The 20,231-nt window shown below is 39.1% G+C and overlaps 1 protein-coding gene across 1 annotated transcript; it reads left to right on the top strand.

Moving 5' to 3' along the window:
* The first annotated feature begins 759 nt into the window (after positions 1-759).
* Positions 760-19,999, top strand: LOC103595523 (zinc finger protein 420-like). The gene is given in 7 exon segments (XM_008578942.1): positions 760-848; positions 4,046-4,104; positions 15,157-15,287; positions 16,493-16,512; positions 17,291-17,332; positions 18,287-19,673; positions 19,675-19,999. Coding segments are annotated over 6 exon segments (1,917 nt in total). The 5' UTR covers positions 760-848; positions 4,046-4,047; the 3' UTR covers positions 19,955-19,999.
* The last annotated feature ends 232 nt before the right edge of the window (positions 20,000-20,231 follow it).

The raw sequence follows: 20,231 nt of genomic DNA, 5'->3' as shown, positions 1-20,231 counted from the left end.
GCATTACTATGAGTCTGGTTAGTATTAGTCTGTTTCAGGTGGCAAATACATGGCACATTGCCCTACAATGGCTGTAGGGTTAAAATTTAGAATTTAATAGGGTCACATCAATAGATTGTAATAATAACCAGTTCTTTATCTGGGAGAGAGGGACAAACCTTTTCCAACTGTGTAGTACAATCCGTTGAAGACAAATTAGTTTATTGGATGAGAACAAACATTTTCTAATGGCTTGGAAGAAAGCTACCATATTAATTTCTCACTTGTTTAACCATTTACAGTAAAATAGATGACAACTAAAAAAAGTAAAATTATACTTATTAATATCATGCGGTAATTGGCCCACATCCGAATTTCCCTGTTATTCTCACAACGCCCCAGGTTGTCAAACCAGGATTTAGTAAAAAATCAGAATTCTACCTCGTAATAACGTGGAAAGAGGCCAGTCTTGATCCATCAGGTCCTGTTCTCCTGGTAGCAAAAATACCTGCTGAGAAAATAAACAAAATGTTCTCCTTTGGTCCCTAAAGGATGACCACAGAGGTTTGTGGGAAATGTAGTCTCGCCCTCCAGTGACGTCAGCAGCACAGGAGGACTAAACAGCTGCTCCAACTTCCTTCTGTACACAAGGGGCTCCACTCGCTCGGTCATCTGGGAAATGTAGTTTCGCCCTGCAATGACGACACCAGCGCAGGACTATGGGAAGGGCTTCTCCGGATTTCTTCTGAGCATGTGCGGCTCCGCCCACTCCGCCATCTTTTGTCTGGAAATTCCGGAAGCTGCCGCTGTCCCTGCTGCTGTCCCTGCGTTCCTCCTCAAATCGTGGGTTTGGATTGTACGTCCCGAGGGTGGGTACGAGGGTGAAAGAAGAGCCCGCGGGCCTCGGGGGCCTTGGGGAGTGGGACGGTGTCGCGGCACTTGGCGGGCAGAAGCGCCCTGGGCCTCGGGCGGGCGTGGTCTGACGTGCGGCGCGAGCGCGGACCTGGGCCGGGCCGGGGAAGGGGCGCCCGGGCTGCGCTTTCCACGATGGCTCCGTCAGAGGACGGTGCTGCCGGGTGTGTAGAAGCCGGTTCCAGATGTCCGAGGACGGGAGCTCAGGTCCGAGGTGGCGACGGGAACGTGGGGGTTGTGTGTGAAGACAGCGAGCCTGGGAGGTGTGGGGAGGTCACGTTCGAGCTCCGCCATCAGGAACCTGGTACCGACCTGTGGGACATTCACTTCACCATCTGTAACGTGAGCGTGTGGACATTAGTGTGATGCCCCAGATTCCAGAGGTGAATCTAGGATTGTGAGGTGTGTGCAGACTGTCACTCTGTGGCTGCTGTGGTCGTGGGGTGTCTCGTGTCTCTTCAGCAAGTCACGTTTCTGGTCCTTTCTGCCCTGTGCGGCCGGCCTGGCGCTCCTGGTTTGAATTTACAGAAGTTGATACGCGACCTTGTTTCCAGGACAGTGACTTCTAGGAAGGAGATTGGGGCACTGGATGTTGGTCCCATTTTCTTTGGAGTGAAGGGGGTGTGGCAAACTATGAAGGACGGTGTCCTGTGAATAGGAATCCCACCTGGGGGAGCATCATTGTGGCCGGAACCCTTTCAGTACTGCTTCAGAGCAGAGGCAAAGAGAGTCCCAGAAAGGTGAAGATCTTAGCTTTGCACACCCTAAACAATGATTGTGTCTAGTGCTTAGAGCGCACCAGAGCTGGCTGATAATACCTCATTCAATAGCTATCTGAGACTGGATGATATTGGAAGGTTTGGGCCAACTTTCAGAAGGGAGAAGTGAGTTAGACTGAGAAAGAGAGGCAAGGACCCAGGAGGCGTTACTTATTGAAGAGGGTTTGAAGGTGTTCTGTGGAGTGCAGGAATAACCTGTCCCAGCTGAGAGGATCTGTCTATAGTGCTGTCTGAATACACTCCCATTCCTTCAATCTTCCCTCATTGTTCCCAGTGTCTGAGCTCTCAAACCCAGCCTATGGCCAAATTTGGCATCTAGAGATGTGCTGATGGTTCTCTGTTTTCATAGTTCTTTTCTGGTCATTCAGGAATGGTTTTCCCCATATTTCTGCCTTATAAGAAAAGTGAAAATAATTGGATATGAGGAAATGTGACTTGCCCAGGGTCACACGATTTGTTGATGTTAGACATCCTGACTTTTTGGCTAGCATTTTCCATTTTGCCACATTTAAGTCAAAACAAGTGTTTCTTCATTTTTGAGATTATTTTTGTAATGCTGAAGTCAACTTAGAGTAAACATTGCTTTAACATACATACCTTAAACATCTCTATCCTTTTTTAACTCCAGTACTTTCTTTGGATTATGTCACCTCAAAGGGTAAATAATGTATTTCTCACTTAATGTCAGTAAGCTATTCTTTAAAATCAGAACTTTTGCAGGAATATATTGGAGGCAATTTTACATTATTTAAAATGGGAAAATTAGACTGCACATCTCTTCTACTCAAAACCAATTTCTTAAATGTAATTAAAATGCTAGTGTGCTTCAAAAAGTTCATGGAAGGATTTCTATTCTCTTTACATTCTATTTTTCCTCAAACTTTTGAAAGTACCCTGGTACAGTGCATTACTCTCTTATAAGGAACACCGTTTTTATGTTGTATGTTTTTAAACAACTTGTATGTGATGTAAAAAACAATATAAAACAAAACTTACAACTTAGTTTACTGACGTACAAACAATTGTTTTTTATGAATCCCATAGCCTCTATTAGGGCTAGAAACTTCACTGAAATACATGTGGTTAACATTCATTGTGATTTTTTTTTTCCTTTTTGTCTTTTTTACTGACTGGTAACGGGATCGCAACCCTCGGTGTTGCGCCCGCACCGCGCTCAGCCAGTGAGCGGGAACCGGTCTCCACATGGGATCCGAACCCTCGGCGGGAGCACCGCCGCACTCCCAAGCGGCGCACTCTCCAGTGCGCCACTGGGCCGGCCCAACATTCATTGTGATTTTTCAAAACTTCTACCTGTGGTTGTGAAGGTATATTGAATGTGTTTGACTTGTAATTTAAGACTTTCTCCCCCACGTAATTTTGTTAAATATGTTTTGAGTTTTGGGGACTTAGGTGTATCATTCAGTGTTTGCTATGTAAGAAACAAGTCAAACCTCAATGGCTTAAAACCCAGCCATCTTATTTTTTCTGAAGTTCTATGGATCTACATCTTGGGGTGCATTTAGCTGGGCAGTTCTCATTCTAGTGTTCCCTTGATTACAAATGTGGATTTAGTCACCTGGTATCTTGACTGAGGCTGTTTGGTTAAAGATGGCTTTACTCACATGTCCTGTGGCTTGTGCTGATCCTTGGCTGGGCCCTGTGTCTCCCCAGCCTTCTTCACAGTATGACTGTGTTTAAGAGGCAAGCACCAATGGCCAGTACTTTTCAAACCTGTGTTTGCATGACATTTTCTAATGTACTAGTGTCCAAAGCAGATCACATGACAAAGACTAGTTCATTGTCAGAGCATGCTATATGAGGGCTTGGGTACAGGGAGATCAGTGTACCAGAAGAAATATACATTATGTGTAATTTGTTTACATGTATAATCATGAGCAACATGTGCTGGGTTACAAGATATACAATATCCAGATATTTAGGTACATAAAAGGAAGATGTGTTGTAATGGAAACACTGTTTTGGAGTCACGTGTGAACTTACTATATTAATAGGGTAACAGTTAATACAGCCAAATGATTTCTACAACACTAATTCTAGTGATGCCACAGTGTGTTTTTCTTTGGTTTAAGTTATTAAGTTATATGTTTGGGTAATATTGAGTCATGCTAAGTCAGTAGGCTATGTATGTTTTCATTGACCCCAAAATAAATTGTATGTGTAATGTGTAGCCGTTAATGTACTTGTAGCCACATCTTTAATGGGGTCTTGTTGCCCCTTATTAAGTTGTGAAGGACTGTTCTCTCACAGGAAGGCTTTTTGTTTGTCTTTTTCAGCTAATAAGTAGAGTTTTGGGAAGGAGAATGTAGAGCCACAGCAGTTCTCTCCTTAATCCACTCCATTCTCTTTTCTCCTAGCTATGCTGCCAGAGTGCGCTATGGGTTTACAAGAGCAACAAAAGATGAGTAAATCTCTGGTGAGTTTTTTTGTTATTTATTACTCAGTCTTTTTCTATTGTATTATATGAGCTTTATGGCATGCATAAATTAAAATTGAAAAATACAGGTGAGTAAAACTCAACTTAAAAGAAATATACGTTCATAAGATAAAGTTGGCATGTAGATATAGCAGTTTATAAGACCTCAGAGTCACCTAAGTTGAATAAAAATTTTTCTCTGGTCTTTGTGATGTCATAGAAAACAGGCAGACACCTTGTTTACATGATTGGAATGGAACCTGAGAAGAGAATCTGCCAAATTCTCCTGGGGTGTGAAGACTTGGTGACACCAAATTCTGTAACACCGTCAGTGTTATAGAGTTTTTCACTGCCGGCCTGGAAATAAACATTTCTCATTTTCCACAGTGGAAATAGATACCAACTTCTAAGGCACAAGTTGCTTAGTAAGCTTTTTATAAAGTTCCTAAAATCTAGTTCCACATGGCTTTGGAAGGCTGTACTAGATTCATAGGCAAAACCTAGAATTATAACCTAAGTTGTACTCAAATTCAATGACTATTCTCTAGTCTTTTTCTCACATGAGTCTTCTGCTACATTTTGAACTACTGTTCATGATATTCTGGAAATTCCTCTGGGTTAGTTTATTAGTTTCTCTCATGACTTCACTGATGGTTTTTGCTCTTTTCTCCTGAATTCTTCTACTTTCTTCTTTATAACATAGCTTATCAAAGTGCTTCATCCTGGGCCCTGTTCTTCTCATGTGAAATTCTTTCTCACTGATTCAGTCCTCTGTAGTTTGTACTCCTCTTTCTCTCCAGGTTGTGCTTCTTCCCTAGTCTTTTGATCATAGGTCGAACTCTGTTGAATGCTTGTTTGTAGCCATTCAAAATGCACTTCAAGGGGCTGGTTTGTTAGCTCAGTTGTTTAGATCATGGTGTTTTAACACCAAAGTCAAGGGTTCAGATCTCTGCACCAGCCAGCTGCCAGAAAAAAAACAAAACAAAACATCACCTCAGTGTCAACAAATCTAAAATTAAAACCACTTCCTCCTCTTCTCTTATATGTGTTATCACTACCGCCCCACCACTGACACAAGCCACCAAAATGAAATTTCTCCTGGACTCCTCGCTGTTTTTTGGGTCTAATCTGTGTTACTTCCTGCTACTTTTGTTTGTTTGGTCTACTCATTTTATTCTAATTTCTTTTTTTTCTTTTTTTTTTTTTTCCTTTTTGTCTTTTTTTCGTGACCGGTAATGGGATCGCAACCCTCGGTGTCGCGCCCGTACCACGACCGGCAACGGGATCGCAACCCTCAGTGTCGCGCCCACACCGCGCTCAGCCAGTGAGTGGACCGGTCTCTATATGGGATCTGAACCCTCGGCGGGAGTGCCGCACTCTACCGAGTGTGCCACCGGCCGGCCCTTATTCTAATTTCTATATACACTATCAGTATAGGGGGAGATGTTTGTACTCATAAAGACAGTAACTTTGTTCTGCTTGAAATATCATTCTCATAAAAACCTGAAGGTAATGTTTCCTGGGCTTTGAGGTTCAATCCATGGTGACCTATGCTAGCCAGCACCTGTGGTGACATCATTAGGAGTCCCTGGAGAAAAAATTTCATGAGTGACTGGGACATGTTTGAACAACAGTCAGTAAAAAGACATGAAATAATAAAAACAAAGTACAAATTTTCATAATGTCTACTTTTGCTTCTGTAAATTTACATCAGTGATTCTATTTGTAGTTTTTATTAATATACAGTTACCTGTTTGCAGTTAAATAAGACCCATCATGTTTTTAAACTTTCTTACAGATTGTCTTATTCTTCTCTTATTTCAGGTAATTACTTAAAAATGAGAAAAATGGATGTGTGCATAAGTCATCAGTATGTTTTTAAAGTAGAACTGTAGCTAACAGCTAGTTAAGAATAAAAATTGACAAACCAGTTAACTGAACATTTACATTCACAATTGTAGTTTGAGACCTAATATAAGATGTGAAATGGTTTCATTCTTTGTTTTGAATCTAATATTCAGTGTGAACCCACACTCTTCATGTTTCAAATCAAAGTACTACCGAAGGTCTCTAATAACTTTTTTGGTGTTCCAGTGATCTCCTGTGCAACAAAGTATCACAAAACTTCATGGCTTAAAATAAGAACATCTTCTTATTACATGTCACAATGTTTGGGGTCAGTAAACTGGACAGGGCGGTTTGGGTTTGATGCTACACAATGTCTCTGCTCTGAGCTGGAAAAACTCTAGTGGCTGGGGACACTGAGCAGATATCCAGCCCTCTCTTTGTGGCCATGTTGGACTTCCTCACAGAGTGGCATTCTCAGGGTAGTCAGGTTTGTCTGGCTTCTGCCAGAGCAAGTGTCCAAGAGGCCCAGGCAGAAGCCGCAAGGATTCTTGTTATCTCCACTCAGATACCAAAGCATCTCTTCCAATGTATTCTCTTAGTCAAGCACATCACTAAGACCAGCCTTGATTCAAGGGGAAGGCAATTAGATTCCACCTGTCAATAAGAGGAATAGCAAGACTTTGCAGCACTGTTTAATAGACCACGGTCTGCTCTCTGACCATAAATTTGTACTGCATGCAAAATATACTTTGCTCCTCTCAAGAGCCCTAGAAATATTCTACCACTGTGCAGTTGACAAAAAGCCAAATTAAATAAGCGCCAGTGTCCTGTCATCTTTTTAACATACATCCAGCTTACAGTGAACAGACAAGCATGACCATGTGTGCACTTTTCTTCAGACAGGGTTGGTGAGAAGGGGCAGCACCCTGAGGGCACTGGTCTGAGTAGTTACTTATTCCCCTCAGGCACCTGCTTTAGTATTTCATTAGGGCTCAGTCCCCGTCCCTGGAAAGGATGCTTTGTGCCTCTTCACTGTATCTTCTGGGCTCTCCCCACTCTCTGTCAATATGTCTTTTTCTTGAATAGTTGGGTTTGCAGTTGACTGACTTTCTTTACCTATTTTTGGTTATTGTATGTTGGGGGATCCAACATCCTTCTTTTTAAACTTTTTTCTGACTCTGGCCTTTTGACTCAGGAAATTATCTGGTGTATTCACTGCCATAAAAACATGGGTTTCCAGTCTGCCAAAATCCATTAGATCCATGCTACCCCCACACATTCTGAGTCAGGCCCTTTGTTCTCTGACCTCCCCTTCTCTCCAAGGTGGCTATTTCCTTAGAAGTTTTATTTTTTACTAGGCACTATCTATGTGTCAGATCCTAAGGTACTTAGGAAGCTAGAAATATTTTTGGTCTTTAATCTTTTTTGGAAAACAATGGATTTGATCCTTGCCACAAAACTTTGAAAATATTTTTCTGGGAAAAATGGGTGGAAATATAATTTGATTTCAAACTCAGCAAGTCATGGCTCCTTCATATTTTCTCTAAATTCTGTTTGAAAATTGAACATCCTTTTATTTTCTCACTGATAGAGAGAGGGGCCAAGTAGCATTTCTCCTTTTGTGCCCAAAAGTCTCCTTTGGCACACCCTGAGATGGTGAGATACCTTTTCCATTTTCCATGTTATGGGAGGTGGTAATGTGGCCCACAACCTTCAGTGTTCCATTTATTGCTAGTAATATAATTTGTCTTGAAGATTCTTTTGCTGGTATCAATATTTCCACTTAAGATTTTCATAATTTGTGTTGCTATGGTAGATATGTTTTCATTATTTTACTTTTAGTCTGTTTCTTTGTATTTAAAGTGTAGTTATCTGGACAACTTATTGTTGGGTCTTACTTTCCTATCAATCTGACAGTCTTTGCCTTAAGTAGAATATTTAATGCAATTCCATTTAAGCTAATTATTGTTAATGTTTGTGTGCTGTTTTGCTATTTTCTATTTGTATTTGCTTCATCTGCCTTTTAATCCTCTGCTTTTTATTTTCTGACTTGTTATCAATTATTTAATTCTTAAAAAATATTTTATTTTGATTCAGCTATTGGCTTTTAAAATAACTTATTTTTAATTTTGGTAAAAAGTATATAACATAAAATTTACCATTTGAATCATTTCTTAGCCTTTATGTAGTTTTAAGTATATTGACACTGTTGTGCAAGAGATAGCCACAAGTATTTTATCTTGGAAAATTGAAACTCTGCCCATTAAATGGCAACTCCCAATTTCCCCCTTTTCCCAGCCTCTGGCAAGGACCATTCTACTTTGTGTTTTTAACAATTTGACTCTTATCAGTTGGACCATACAATACTTGTCATTTTGTGAGTGTTTTATTTCACTTTGCATAATGTCCTCAGGGTTCCATGTTATAGCGTATGTCAAGATTTCCTTTTTTTTAAGGTTGGATATTAGTTCTTTGTATGTATATACAACATTTTATTTATCCATTCATTCATGGCTGAACATTTGGGTTGCTTTCACCTCTTAACTCTGAGTAATGCTGCTGTGAACGCAAGTGTGGAAATATCTTTTTGAGATTCTGCTATTAATTATTTTGGACATATTCATGAAACTTGGATTTATGAATACTATGGTAGTTCTATTTTAAATTTTTGAGAAGATACTGCACTTTTTTTTTCTTTTTTTTAAATATGGGCTGCACCACTTTACATACTCACATAAAGTATACTAAGTTTCCAATTTTGTCAATAATTGTTATTTTCTATTGGGTGTGAAATGATATTTCATTGTGGTTTTGCATTTCTCTAGTGATTAATGATGTTAAGCATTTTTCCATGAACTTGTTAGACATTGGTATATCATCTTTGTAGAAATGTCTGCTGAAGCCCTTTGCTTATTTTTTAATCAGATTATTCGTTTTGTTGTTTAGCTGTATAAAATTTAAAACAAAAAACACAATACTATTAAGATTAGCAAGTCAAAAAATAGAAAAGAAAGTTGAAAATCATCTACCCCATAAGAAATTAACATCAAGAATACATTTTGTTGTTTAGCTGTAGGTGTTTTTAAAATGTATTGATGTTAATTTCTTATGGGGTAGATGATTTTCAACTTTCTTTTCTATTTTTTGACTTGCTAATCTTAATAGTATTGTGTTTTTTGTTTTAAATTTTACTTGGTCATTGCTGGAATATAGAAAACTGATTGACTTTTGTATATTAATGTTTTATCCTGCAACCTTTGTGTAATCAGTAATTAATTCCAGGAGGTTTTCTATTTATTTGCTAGCATATTTTACGCAGATAATCATATCATCTGCAACTAATGACAATTTTATTTGTTTATTTCCTTATCTGTAAATCTTTTATTTCCTTGTGTTATTGCACGACCCAGTACTTTTAGTATAATGTTGAAGGAGTCATGAGAGGATACATTCTTGCTTTACTCCTGTTTATCTGGGAAAGCTTCAAGTTTCTGACCATTAAGGATGATGTTAGCTGCAGTTTCCTGTAGATAATCTTTATCAAATTGTGATGTTCCCCTCTATTCCTAGTTTACTGAGAATTTTTATGATGAATTGATGCTGTAGTTTTTCAAATGTTTTTTCTGCATCTATTGATGTGATCATGTGATTTTTTTCTTCTTCTTAGTGTTTTCATGTTATCGATTACATTAATTGATGTTCATATGTTGAACCACCCTTGCCTACCTGGGATAAATACCACTTGGTCATGGTGCATAATTCTTTAGACATTGTTGGATTAGGTATGCTAATATTTTATTGAGCTTATTTGCACATATGTCCGTGAGAGATAACAGTTTGTAGTTTTCTATTTTCATATCTTTGTCTGGTTTGGGTACTGAGATAATGCTGTCTTTATCCAATGAGCTGGGAAGTACTTCATCTTCTATTCTCTGCAATAGATTGTAGGAAGGTGATATATTTTCTTCCTTAAGTGTTGTCCTCAGTTCTTGTGTGAACACATCTAGGCCAGGTGCTTTCTGTTTTGAACATTATTATTTGTTTTTGCAATTTTCATAATAGATACAGGCCTATTCACGTTGTGTATTTTTGTATGTGTGAGTTTTGGTAAACTGTCTTTTAAGGAATTGATCTGTTTACTGCAGGATGTCAAATGTGTGCAGAGTTGTTCATAGTATTTATTATTTGTTTAATATCTACAGGATCTGTAGTGATGTCCTATCATTCATTTCTGATATTAGGAATTTCTGTCTTGTGTTCATTATTTTTTTAGTTAGCCTGGCTATAGGCTTATCAATTTTATTGATCTTTTTAAAGAATCAGCTTTTTAGATGTTTATTTCTTCTCCAGACTTTCATTTTCAATTTTATTTCTGTTCTAGTTTTTATTTATTTTCTTTTGCTTCCTTTCAAGGTAATTAGCTTTTTCCCCCCTTGTTTCCAAAGGTGGAAATATAGATGTTTTAGTCCGTTTTGTGTTGCTATAACAGAAATACCTGAGACTGGATAATTTATAAAGGCAAGAGGTTTATTTGGGTTATGATTCTGGGACAGCTGCATCTGGCATGGGCCTCAGGCTGCTTCTACTCATGGCAGAAAAGTGGCAGGCAGCTGGTGGGTACAAGCAGATCACATGGCAAGAGGAAGCAAGAGAGAAAGCAAGAGAAGGTTCCAGGGTCTTTTTAAGCAACAAGCTTTTGCATGAACTAATAGAGTGAGAACTCATTAATCCCCCCTCCCCCAGGGAGAGCATCAATCCATTAATGAGGGATCCACCCCCATGACTAAGTCAGTTTCCATCACTTTCACATTGGAGATCAAATTTCCACATGAGTTTTGGAGGGGACAACACATCCAAACTCCACCATTCTACCCCTGGCCTTCCAAAACTCATGTCACTCTCACATCCAAAATACAATCATTCTATCCCAATAGTCCCAAAAGGCTTAGCTTGCTCCAGCACCAACTTAAAAGTCCAAAGTCTCATCTGAGACCAAAAGGAAAAGTCCTTCCAGCTGTGAACCTGAAAAACAAAACCAAGTTTATCTACTGTCAAGATACAATGGTGGAACAGACATTGGGGATACGTTCCCATTCCAAAAGGGAGGAGTAGGCCAAAAGAAAGGAAAAACAGGCCCCAAACAAGTCTGAAACCCAGCAGGGCAGACATTATGTCTTGAAGCTGCAAAATAATGTTCTTTGACTCCAAGTCCTGCATCCTGGGCACATTTGGGCATCTGGGCCCCCAAAGCATCAGGCACCCTTATTCCCACAGTTCTGCCAGGTGCAGCCCAGTGGGCTGTGCTGGTGCCTGCAACTTTTCCAGGCTGGTGTTCCACCCTGGTAGCTCCATAAGTCTGGGGTTTCCATGGTGGTCCCACTGCCTTGGCTCTATGAGACATTTCCCTTGTGGGGGCTCCCTGTGGGGGTTCCAACCCCACTTTCCTGCTCAGCATTGCTCTAGTAGATGGCCTCAGCAGTGGCTCTGCCCCTGCGGCAGGTCTCTGCCTAGCCCCCAGGCTTTTCCATACATCCTGTGGAATCTGGGTGGAGGCTGCCACACCTCTACTGTTCGCATGTCCTTCTGTCCTGCAGACTTAACACAAAATGGACGCCCCCCAACGTTTTGGGCCTCTACTTTACAGGGCTGCTACACAAACCACACTTGGGGCTGCTCCAGCTGGAGCTGCTGGGATGCAGTGAGCAGGAAACTGAGGGCAGCTGTGCCCCAGGTCTGTCCCTCAGGATAACTCAGTTTTTCTAGGCCTCAGGGCTTGTGATGGGTGGGGCAACCTTCCAGACTTCTCAAATGCTTTTAGGGCATTTTTTCCATTGTCCTGGTTCTTAGCATCTGGCTGCCTCACCGCCAAGATAATGTGTTTAGCAAACAGTTTATCAGCTTCACCCTTGCATTTTTCTCCTGCTCTCCACTTCTGTAACACATGGCCAGGTTGCAAATTTTCCAAAACTTTACGCTGTGCTTCCCTTTTAAATTCTGGCTTTACATTATGCTTTTGCTGCCATAACTCAGAGTAGGCTGTTAGAAGGAGCCATGCAGCATCCTTAATGCTTTGCTGCTTAGAAATTTCTTTGGCCTGGGCCGGCCTGTGGCTCACTCGGGAGAGTGTGGTACTGATAACACCAAGGCCGCGGGTTCGGATCCCACATAGGGATGGCCGGTTCGCTCACTGGGTGAGCGTGGTGTTGACAACACCAAGTCAAGGGTTAAGATCCCCTTACCGGTCATCTTTAAAAAAAAAAAAAAGAAAGAAAAGAAAAGAAATTTCTTTGGCCAAATGCTCTGGTTCACAACTCCTAAGTTCTAACTTCCATGAAGTCCAAGGGCATGGACACAATGCAGCCAGGTTCCTTGCTATGGTGTAACAAGGGTTATCTTTTGTCCAATTCCCAATAAGTTCTTCATTTCTATCGGAAACCTCATCATCCGCATGGCCTTTACTGTCCACGTTTCTATCAGCATTCTGCTCACCACCACATAAGTCTCTAAGACATGCCAAACTTTCCCTTGTTTTTTTCTCTTCTGAGTCTTCCAAAGTCCTCCAACCTTTGCCCGTCACCCAGTTCCAAAGCTGCGTCCACATTTTCAGGTATCTGTTTAGCAACACCCCACTCCTCGGTACCAATTTTTGTTTTAGTCCATTTTCTGTTGCTATAACAGAAATACCTGAGACTGGGTAATTTATAAAGGAAAGAGGTTTATTTGGCTTATGATTCTAGAACAGCTGCATCTGGCGCGGGCCTCAGGCTGCTTCTACTCATGGCGGAAAAGCGGCAGGCAGCCGGTGGGTACAAGGAGATCACATGGCAAGAGGAAGCAAGAGAGAGAGAAAGAGAAGGTTCTAGGGTCTTTTTAAGCAACGAGTTCTTGCAGGAAATAATAGAGCGAGAACTCACTCATTAATCCCCCTCCCCCAGGGAGAGCATCAATCCATTCATGAGGGATCCCTCTCCTTGGCTCAATCAGTTTCCAACACTGCCACATTGGAGACCAAATTTCCACATGAGTTTTGGAGGGGATAACAAATCCAAACTCCATCAATAGATTATTGATTTTAGATGTGTTTTTGTTAAAGTACGCATCCAGTGTCATAAAAATTTGTGAGAACACTGTTATTTCTGTATCCTCCGAATATTCGTGTCATTTTCTTTTCTTTTTTTTTTTTTCTTCTGGTTGCTGTTCAGTATGGGAATCAAAATCCTTGACCTTGGCATAACAAGGCTGTGCTCTAACCAACTGAGATAACTGGTCAGCCCCATTTTCACTTTAGTTTATTAAAAATATTTTTAATTTTCTGGGTTTTTTTTTTTCATGTATTAGAGTGTATTGTTTAATCCCACTCTATTTAGGGATCTTGTATTAATTGCTCTGTTGCCAATTTCTAGTTTAATTCTTTTGTGGTCTGAGAGCACATATTATATGATATCTATTATTTCAATTTTCCTAAAGTGTTTATGTGAATCTAAATATGGTCTTAGTGATTTTTTATGTGAGTTTGAGAAGAATGTCTGTTCTGTTGTTGGAAGAAGTACCGTGTAGTTATCCATTATATCCATATCATGTTATTCAGTTTAACTATGTCTTTTATGGTTTTTTTCTGCTGAATTGGTTCATTTTTTATAGAGGTTGTTGAAATCTCCAGTTTTGATGATGGATTCTTCTATTTCTCCTTGAAGTTCTATTAGGTTTTCTGTCATGTAGTTTGATAATCTATTGTAAGGCACATACATATTAAGAAATGTCCTCTGGGAGAACTAACTCTTATATTATGATGTAATGCCACTTTTTCTTCCCCTCTATCCTATGTTTAAAGATAAAGTGTTTCTGCAGATTCTGTACTTGTTCTTTTTTTACTTTCAACCTTAGGTTCATGTCTTCAACCTTAGGTTGATGTCTTCAAATAACATGGAAATTTTGATACTTTTCAAATCTTTGTTGTCAGCTTAACCTTATCTCTTGAATGCTGGAATCATATATCCAGTTGTCACTTGGACATTTCCACAGATATTTCAAGTATTATGTATTCAACTCTGTTTTACTTCTGCTCTTCATATTTTTCTCCCATTTTTCAAACTTTGCTTTGCAGTTCCAGGACCTAACTAGTTGTGCTTATGTAGATAGCCTGATAGTAAAACTCTTCTTTTTAATTTCTGCACAGCAAATTACTACCACATCCTGTTTCTGCTTTTTCATTCCGTTTCTTTTTATAGTGTTAAGTCTCTCTTCTGTGTGCTGACTTTTCTGTGTTGTAATGTAGTTGGTCTTCTGTCACCCTGTTTTCTTTTTCCTTTTGACTCTCCCTAAAAGCTTTTTCCATTCTCTTTGTAGTGGATGACTATTAAAATACAAATAAAGTTATGTACTTACAGGACCACATTATTTGCTCCCTGTGGTCTAGAAAGTTGCAGTGTACACCCTGTTGTGGACACAAGAAATCCTTTGGCACATAGGAAGGAAATTTTGGAATGCCTTTTTAATGTCCTTTTAGTTCATAAGTAATTAAAAAATGATAACTACATAAAATGTTTTACTGTTTGAAATAGGTCCCATATTTAAGTGCAGAATCATTCTATAATCAGTTGCTTCAATATTGTTTTTCCCTTATGCTTCCCAATATCATCCACTCAGACATGGTGCTGTGTGTAGTTCCATTACTGTGGGGTGTGTTCTTTGTGTTCATGTGACTGGGCTTTTGCTGTTGCCTCATATTCATGAGACCATGCAGTTCACATGGAAGAGTTTAACATCTTTGGCATTTTAATGAAGTGCAAACTGAATACAAAGTAAAGCTATATTGTCTGTTTCTTATGCCAGTCTATATTGAACTTGTGTTTAAATTTGTTGATCTAACACAGTATTTCAGGTATGTATTTATACTTATGTCTTCATGCCTGTTTATACTCTCTGTGGAACTGAAAAATTTTATTCACATTTTTATCACTAGCAACAAGGATATTTCTTAAGATATAAACTAAGTTTTGTAATATTATTTTTATTAATTGGTAACTTAGTAGAGTACCAAGATATTTGTCCTTTGATTTTTCTTCCTCCCATTCTATGGAGTACAACAAAGTGGCATCTTATCTAAGACACATATGACATACACACACAGAGATGTGAACTCCCAGATTTCTGTTTTATGACCCAGAAATGTTGACTTGAGTTGAGAACAATGTTTCATTCCAGGACTTGGTATCATTTGAGGATGTGGCTGTGGACTTCACCTGGGAAGAGTGGCAGGACCTGAATGATGCTCAGAGGACTTTGTATAGGGATGTGATGTTGGAGACCTACAGCAACCTGGTGTCACTGAGTGAGTAAAACTCCCCAGTAACTTTCAGGAGAAACAGTTTCTTTTTTATTCATAAATATAGGAACCATTTATAGGGTTTCATGATATTTTAGTAAGATTACATTTCTTGAAAATGTGCTCTCTTTCTCATGAGGTTCAAATTGGCCTCTTTATTACACAACTTCTGAAGCTGAGCTCTTGTCATTCTTCCAAAGATCAGACTTAGCAGTTTTACAAAGTCCTACATTACTTTCCATTAACAGAATACCGCATTAACAAAGCTGAGGTGATTGTCAGGGTAGAAGGAGCAGGGCCATGGACAAAGAAGAATGCCCAAACCAGATCCTGCAAGATTTGTCAGCACATACAGTGCAGAAGCCAAGAAAAGTAAAGCTTATTAGATGTTGGAAGTGTTCAGCTGTTCCTAGCAATTTTCCCTAGTCCCAGACTTCAGGATGGCTCACCTGCAATCCTGTATTACATAATCTCCAAGGTGGCATGTCCCATGTACATTCCAATATTTCATTTGGCTGAACCTGTTTTGTATGTACCCTAAATCTAATTTCTACATTTCTCTTCTTTGACGTTTATTTTTCCTATTTGCTTTCTTAACATTTTCAGTTGTGCTTGTTCTTCAATTCTCATGTACTTTTTTTCATACTGTATCTGTTTGTTTTCTGATGTTTCTGACAGAATAGTTGCAACTGGGTAATTTATAAAGAAAAAATCTTTTTCTTACAAATCTGTTCTGGAGGCTCAGCATTCCAAGTTCAAGGGGTTGCATCGGGTGAAGGCCTTTGTTCTGGTGGGGACTCTTCACAGAGTCCCAAAGTAGTGCAGGGAATCACATAGCAGTTCATTAAGGAAATAGGAAAAGAGGCATAGCAATGAGCCTTGCATTACCACCTCAAAAATCATGAAGCTGAGGAGAACCCTGCATGGGAGAATGGAAAAGGGTGGTCCTAGACTTTGAAGGAAAACCAGAAGAATTTTCGTGCTAAGACCATGTGAACTAAGGGTTCCATGTTGAGAGAATAAGATTATTGATTGGGAGTGGAGTTCAAAGTTAGCATTTTTCTGATTTCTTTGTCAAAATCATTCAGAAAAAAAACCAAAATGGGAAATGTGCAGGACAGTCATTTTATGAGAATAGAAGACCACCAAAACTTCCTTGCACAAAACAAAAGCTTTCACAAGAAATGAATTATCAAGTGGTGGTCCATGTACCAGAAATTGGGAATACAATACATGTTGATTCGAGAAGGAGTCAAAAGAATATATTTCAAAGATGGTGGGAACAGCCTTGGATGCAGAACTGAATATTTTAGAACAGAAATGAGTGTCTAGGTTGTAGAACTGATGTTTCCTTTATTTTAATGGTTTATGAGAAGCAGAGGAAGTCAGGTTAAATGAAAAACTTGGAGGAAGCTATCTTTATTTAGGGTGGAGAAAAGCATATTTTATTCTTTGAAAAACTTCCACATTCCTATATCCATTTTCTAAGGGAGGAGTGTGAAGCATATAAACATGAATGCAAAATCCTTATCCTTAGCCATTTTCCTGCATATTTGATAAAAAATTGGCTCACTTCTATACCTGACAGTAGCTGATGATGGAAAGTCTAGCCATCTTCATAGTGAAATAATGAGAAAATAGCAGCAGGTGACACACATTGTTGTAAAAATGAAACAGAGAAAATGGTGTAAATAAATGAAAGGTGCTTATTTGAAAACTACAAGTAGGTAGATAATGAAAATTCTTAACAAATATTTACTCATAAATTAAAATTTAAAGATGAACAAAGAAGGAAAGGAAAACATGATATAACATTAGAAAATGTATTAGTACAATATTACATTGTCAGTAAGAAAAAATTCATAAACCAACACCCATTATTGATTTTTTTATAAAATCTTTTGTTACTAGGATTGGAAGGCACTTCTGTACCTTTATTTGAGCAGTCACTGAGATGTGCTTATGCGTTGTTCATTGTTAGTTATTTTTTTCTCATTTCAGATATCCAGATAGATGATGACCTCATGGAGAGGACCCAAGAAAGCCATGGTAGATGCTTCCAGCAAATTGTAATTAGCAACAGCAACAAATCAGCTGAGGAGAGAGTTGTGTTGGGAAAATCTTTTTATTTGAATTCATATCATGTTTTAAATCTGATTATAAATAATGGAAAGTATTCAGGAAAGAGACATCAGGAGTTTTACATATGTCAGAATGCACTTCTTCCTAAAGAGCCTGATGAGATGCCTGCTGCAGAGAAACCTGATGACTATCATATAACTGAAAAACTTCCCAGACATCATGAGCATCTTAGTCAGCATCCCAATATTCAGACTGGGAAGCAGCTTTTAAAATCCAGTGGAAAAGGGAAATCCTGCAGCAAAGAGCCAATAACATTTACACATAAAAAGATTCATATGGATGAGACCACCTATAAGTGTAATGAATATGGGAAAGGCTGTGGTAAGTCAGCTGTCATTGTCCAAGAAATAAATCAGGTAGAAAGGAAAACTTTTCAGTGTGGTTTATGTGGGAAAATATTCTGTAAAATGTCTGAACTCACTAAACATCAGATTATGCACACAGGAGAGAAACACAATAAATATACTGAATGTGAGAAATCTTTTATTAAGAAATTATACCTTACCTCACATCAGAGAAGACCTACGCAGGAGAAGCTTTGTGGTTGTAATGAACAAGAGAAAAATTTTTGTCAAAAGTCAGACCTTACGATGCATCAAGGAACTCACACAGGAGAAATGTACTATGGAAGTATTAGCTGTGGAAAAAGCTTATGTAAGAATTCACTCCTCAGCCATCCTGAGAAAATTCATACAGGTGTAATACCAGATGGATGTAACAAATGTCCAAAACTTTTCTACCATGAGTCAGCCGTCACTGTATATCAGAGAGTTCACACAAGGGAGAAGCCATCTAAAGAATATAAAAAAACATTTTACAGTAATAATTGTGGTAAAACCTTTCTCCAAAAGTCACACTGCAGCAGTCATCAGAGAATTTACGCAGGTGAGAAACCATGTCAATGTAAAGAAAGTGGAAAAGCTTTTAACCAAAGGTCAGATTTCAGCGGGCATGAGAGAATTCACACACACAAGAAACCATATGAATGTAGAGAATGTGGAAAAGCTTTTAGCCGAAAGTTATACTTAAGCATTCATCAGAGAACTCATACAGGTGAGAAACCATATGAATGTAAAGACTGTGGGAAAGCTTTTACCCACAATTCAGACCTCAGGAAGCATGAGAGAATTCACACAGGTGAGAAACCATATGAATGTAAAGACTGTGGGAAAGCTTTTACCCACAATTCAGACCTCAGGAAGCATGAGAGAATTCACACAGGTGAGAAACCATATGAATGTAGAGAATGTGGAAAAGCTTTTAGCCATAAGTTATCCTTAAGCATTCATCAGAGAACTCACACAGGTGAGAAACCATATAAATGTAAAGACTGTGGGAAGGCTTTTACCCACAAGCCAGACCTCAGGAAGCATGAGAGAATTCACACAGGTGAAAAACCATATGAATGTAGAGAATGTGGAAAAGCTTTTAGCCAAAAGTCACACCTCAGCGTTCATCAGAGAACTCACACAGGTGAGAAGCCGTATGAATGCAAAGAATGTGGAAAAGCTTTTAACCACAAGACAGCCCTCAGCAGGCATGAAGTAATTCATACAGGTGAGAAGCCATATGAATGTAAAGAATGTGGAAAAGCTTTTAGCCTAAAGTCATACTTAAGCATTCATCAGAGAACTCACACAGGTGAGAAACCATATGAATGTAAGGACTGTGGGAAAGCTTTTGCCCACAAGTCAGAGATCAGGCAGCATGAGAGAATTCACACAGGTGAGAAGCCATATGAATGTAAAGACTGTGGAAAAGCTTTTAGACTAAAGTCACGCTTCCGCACTCATCAGAGAACTCACACAGGTGAGAAACCATATGAATGTAAAGAATGTGGAAAAGCTTTTAGACTAAAGTCACGCTTCCGCACTCATCAGAGAACTCACACAGGTGAGAAACCATATGAATGTAAAGAATGTGGAAAAACATTTAACCAAAAGTCACACCTCAGCTTTCATCAGAGAATTCACACAGGTGAGAAACCATATGAATGCAAAGAATGTGGAAATGCTTTTAGCCAGAAGTCTCACCTCAGCAGGCATCAGAAAATTCACACAGGTGAGAAACCATATGAATGTAAAGACTGTGGGAAAGCTTTTATCCACAAGTCAGACATGAGGAAGCATGAGAGAATTCACACAGGGGAGAAACCATATGAATGTAGAGAATGTGGAAAAGCTTTTAACCAAAAGTCAAACCTCAGCATTCATCAGAGAACTCACACAGGTGAGAAACCATATGAACGTAAAGACTGGAAAAGCTTTTAACTACAAGTCACAGTTCAGCATTCATCAGAGAGGTCACACAGGTGAGAAACCATATGAATGTTAAGGATGTGGAAAAGCTTTTAGGCAAAAGTACTTCAGCATTCATCAGAGAACTCACACAGGTGAGAAACCATACAAATGCAAAGAATGTGGAAAAGCTTTTAACCAAAAGTCACATCTCAGCAGCCATCAAAGAATTTGCATAGGTGGGAAACCATGTGAACATAAGGAATGTGGGAGAACAGTTTACTGGAACTCATCATAATAGACATGAACAAATTCACACATTGGAAAATTCCAATTAATGTAATGACTGGGAGATTGTTTTGCCATAAATCATGTCATGTTTCATCAGAGAACTCACACCAAGAAGCAGCCCTATAAATGCACAACTGTCCCTTGGTATTGGAGGGTGGTTCGAGGAGCCCATTGATGAAAACACTTGCAAATGATGAAAGCCCTTCTGTAAATGGTGTACTGTTTCAATATTACGTGTGAACTTTTTTCTGTGTCCTTTACATCTTGAGTAGAATATTTACGTT

The sequence above is a fragment of the Galeopterus variegatus genome, unplaced genomic scaffold, assembly GCF_000696425.1.
Source record: "Galeopterus variegatus unplaced genomic scaffold, G_variegatus-3.0.2 Scaffold1788, whole genome shotgun sequence".
NCBI lineage: Eukaryota > Metazoa > Chordata > Mammalia > Dermoptera > Cynocephalidae > Galeopterus > Galeopterus variegatus.
The sequence above is the reverse complement of the archived record's forward strand: the minus strand, read 5'-3'. Positions and strand labels throughout refer to the sequence as shown.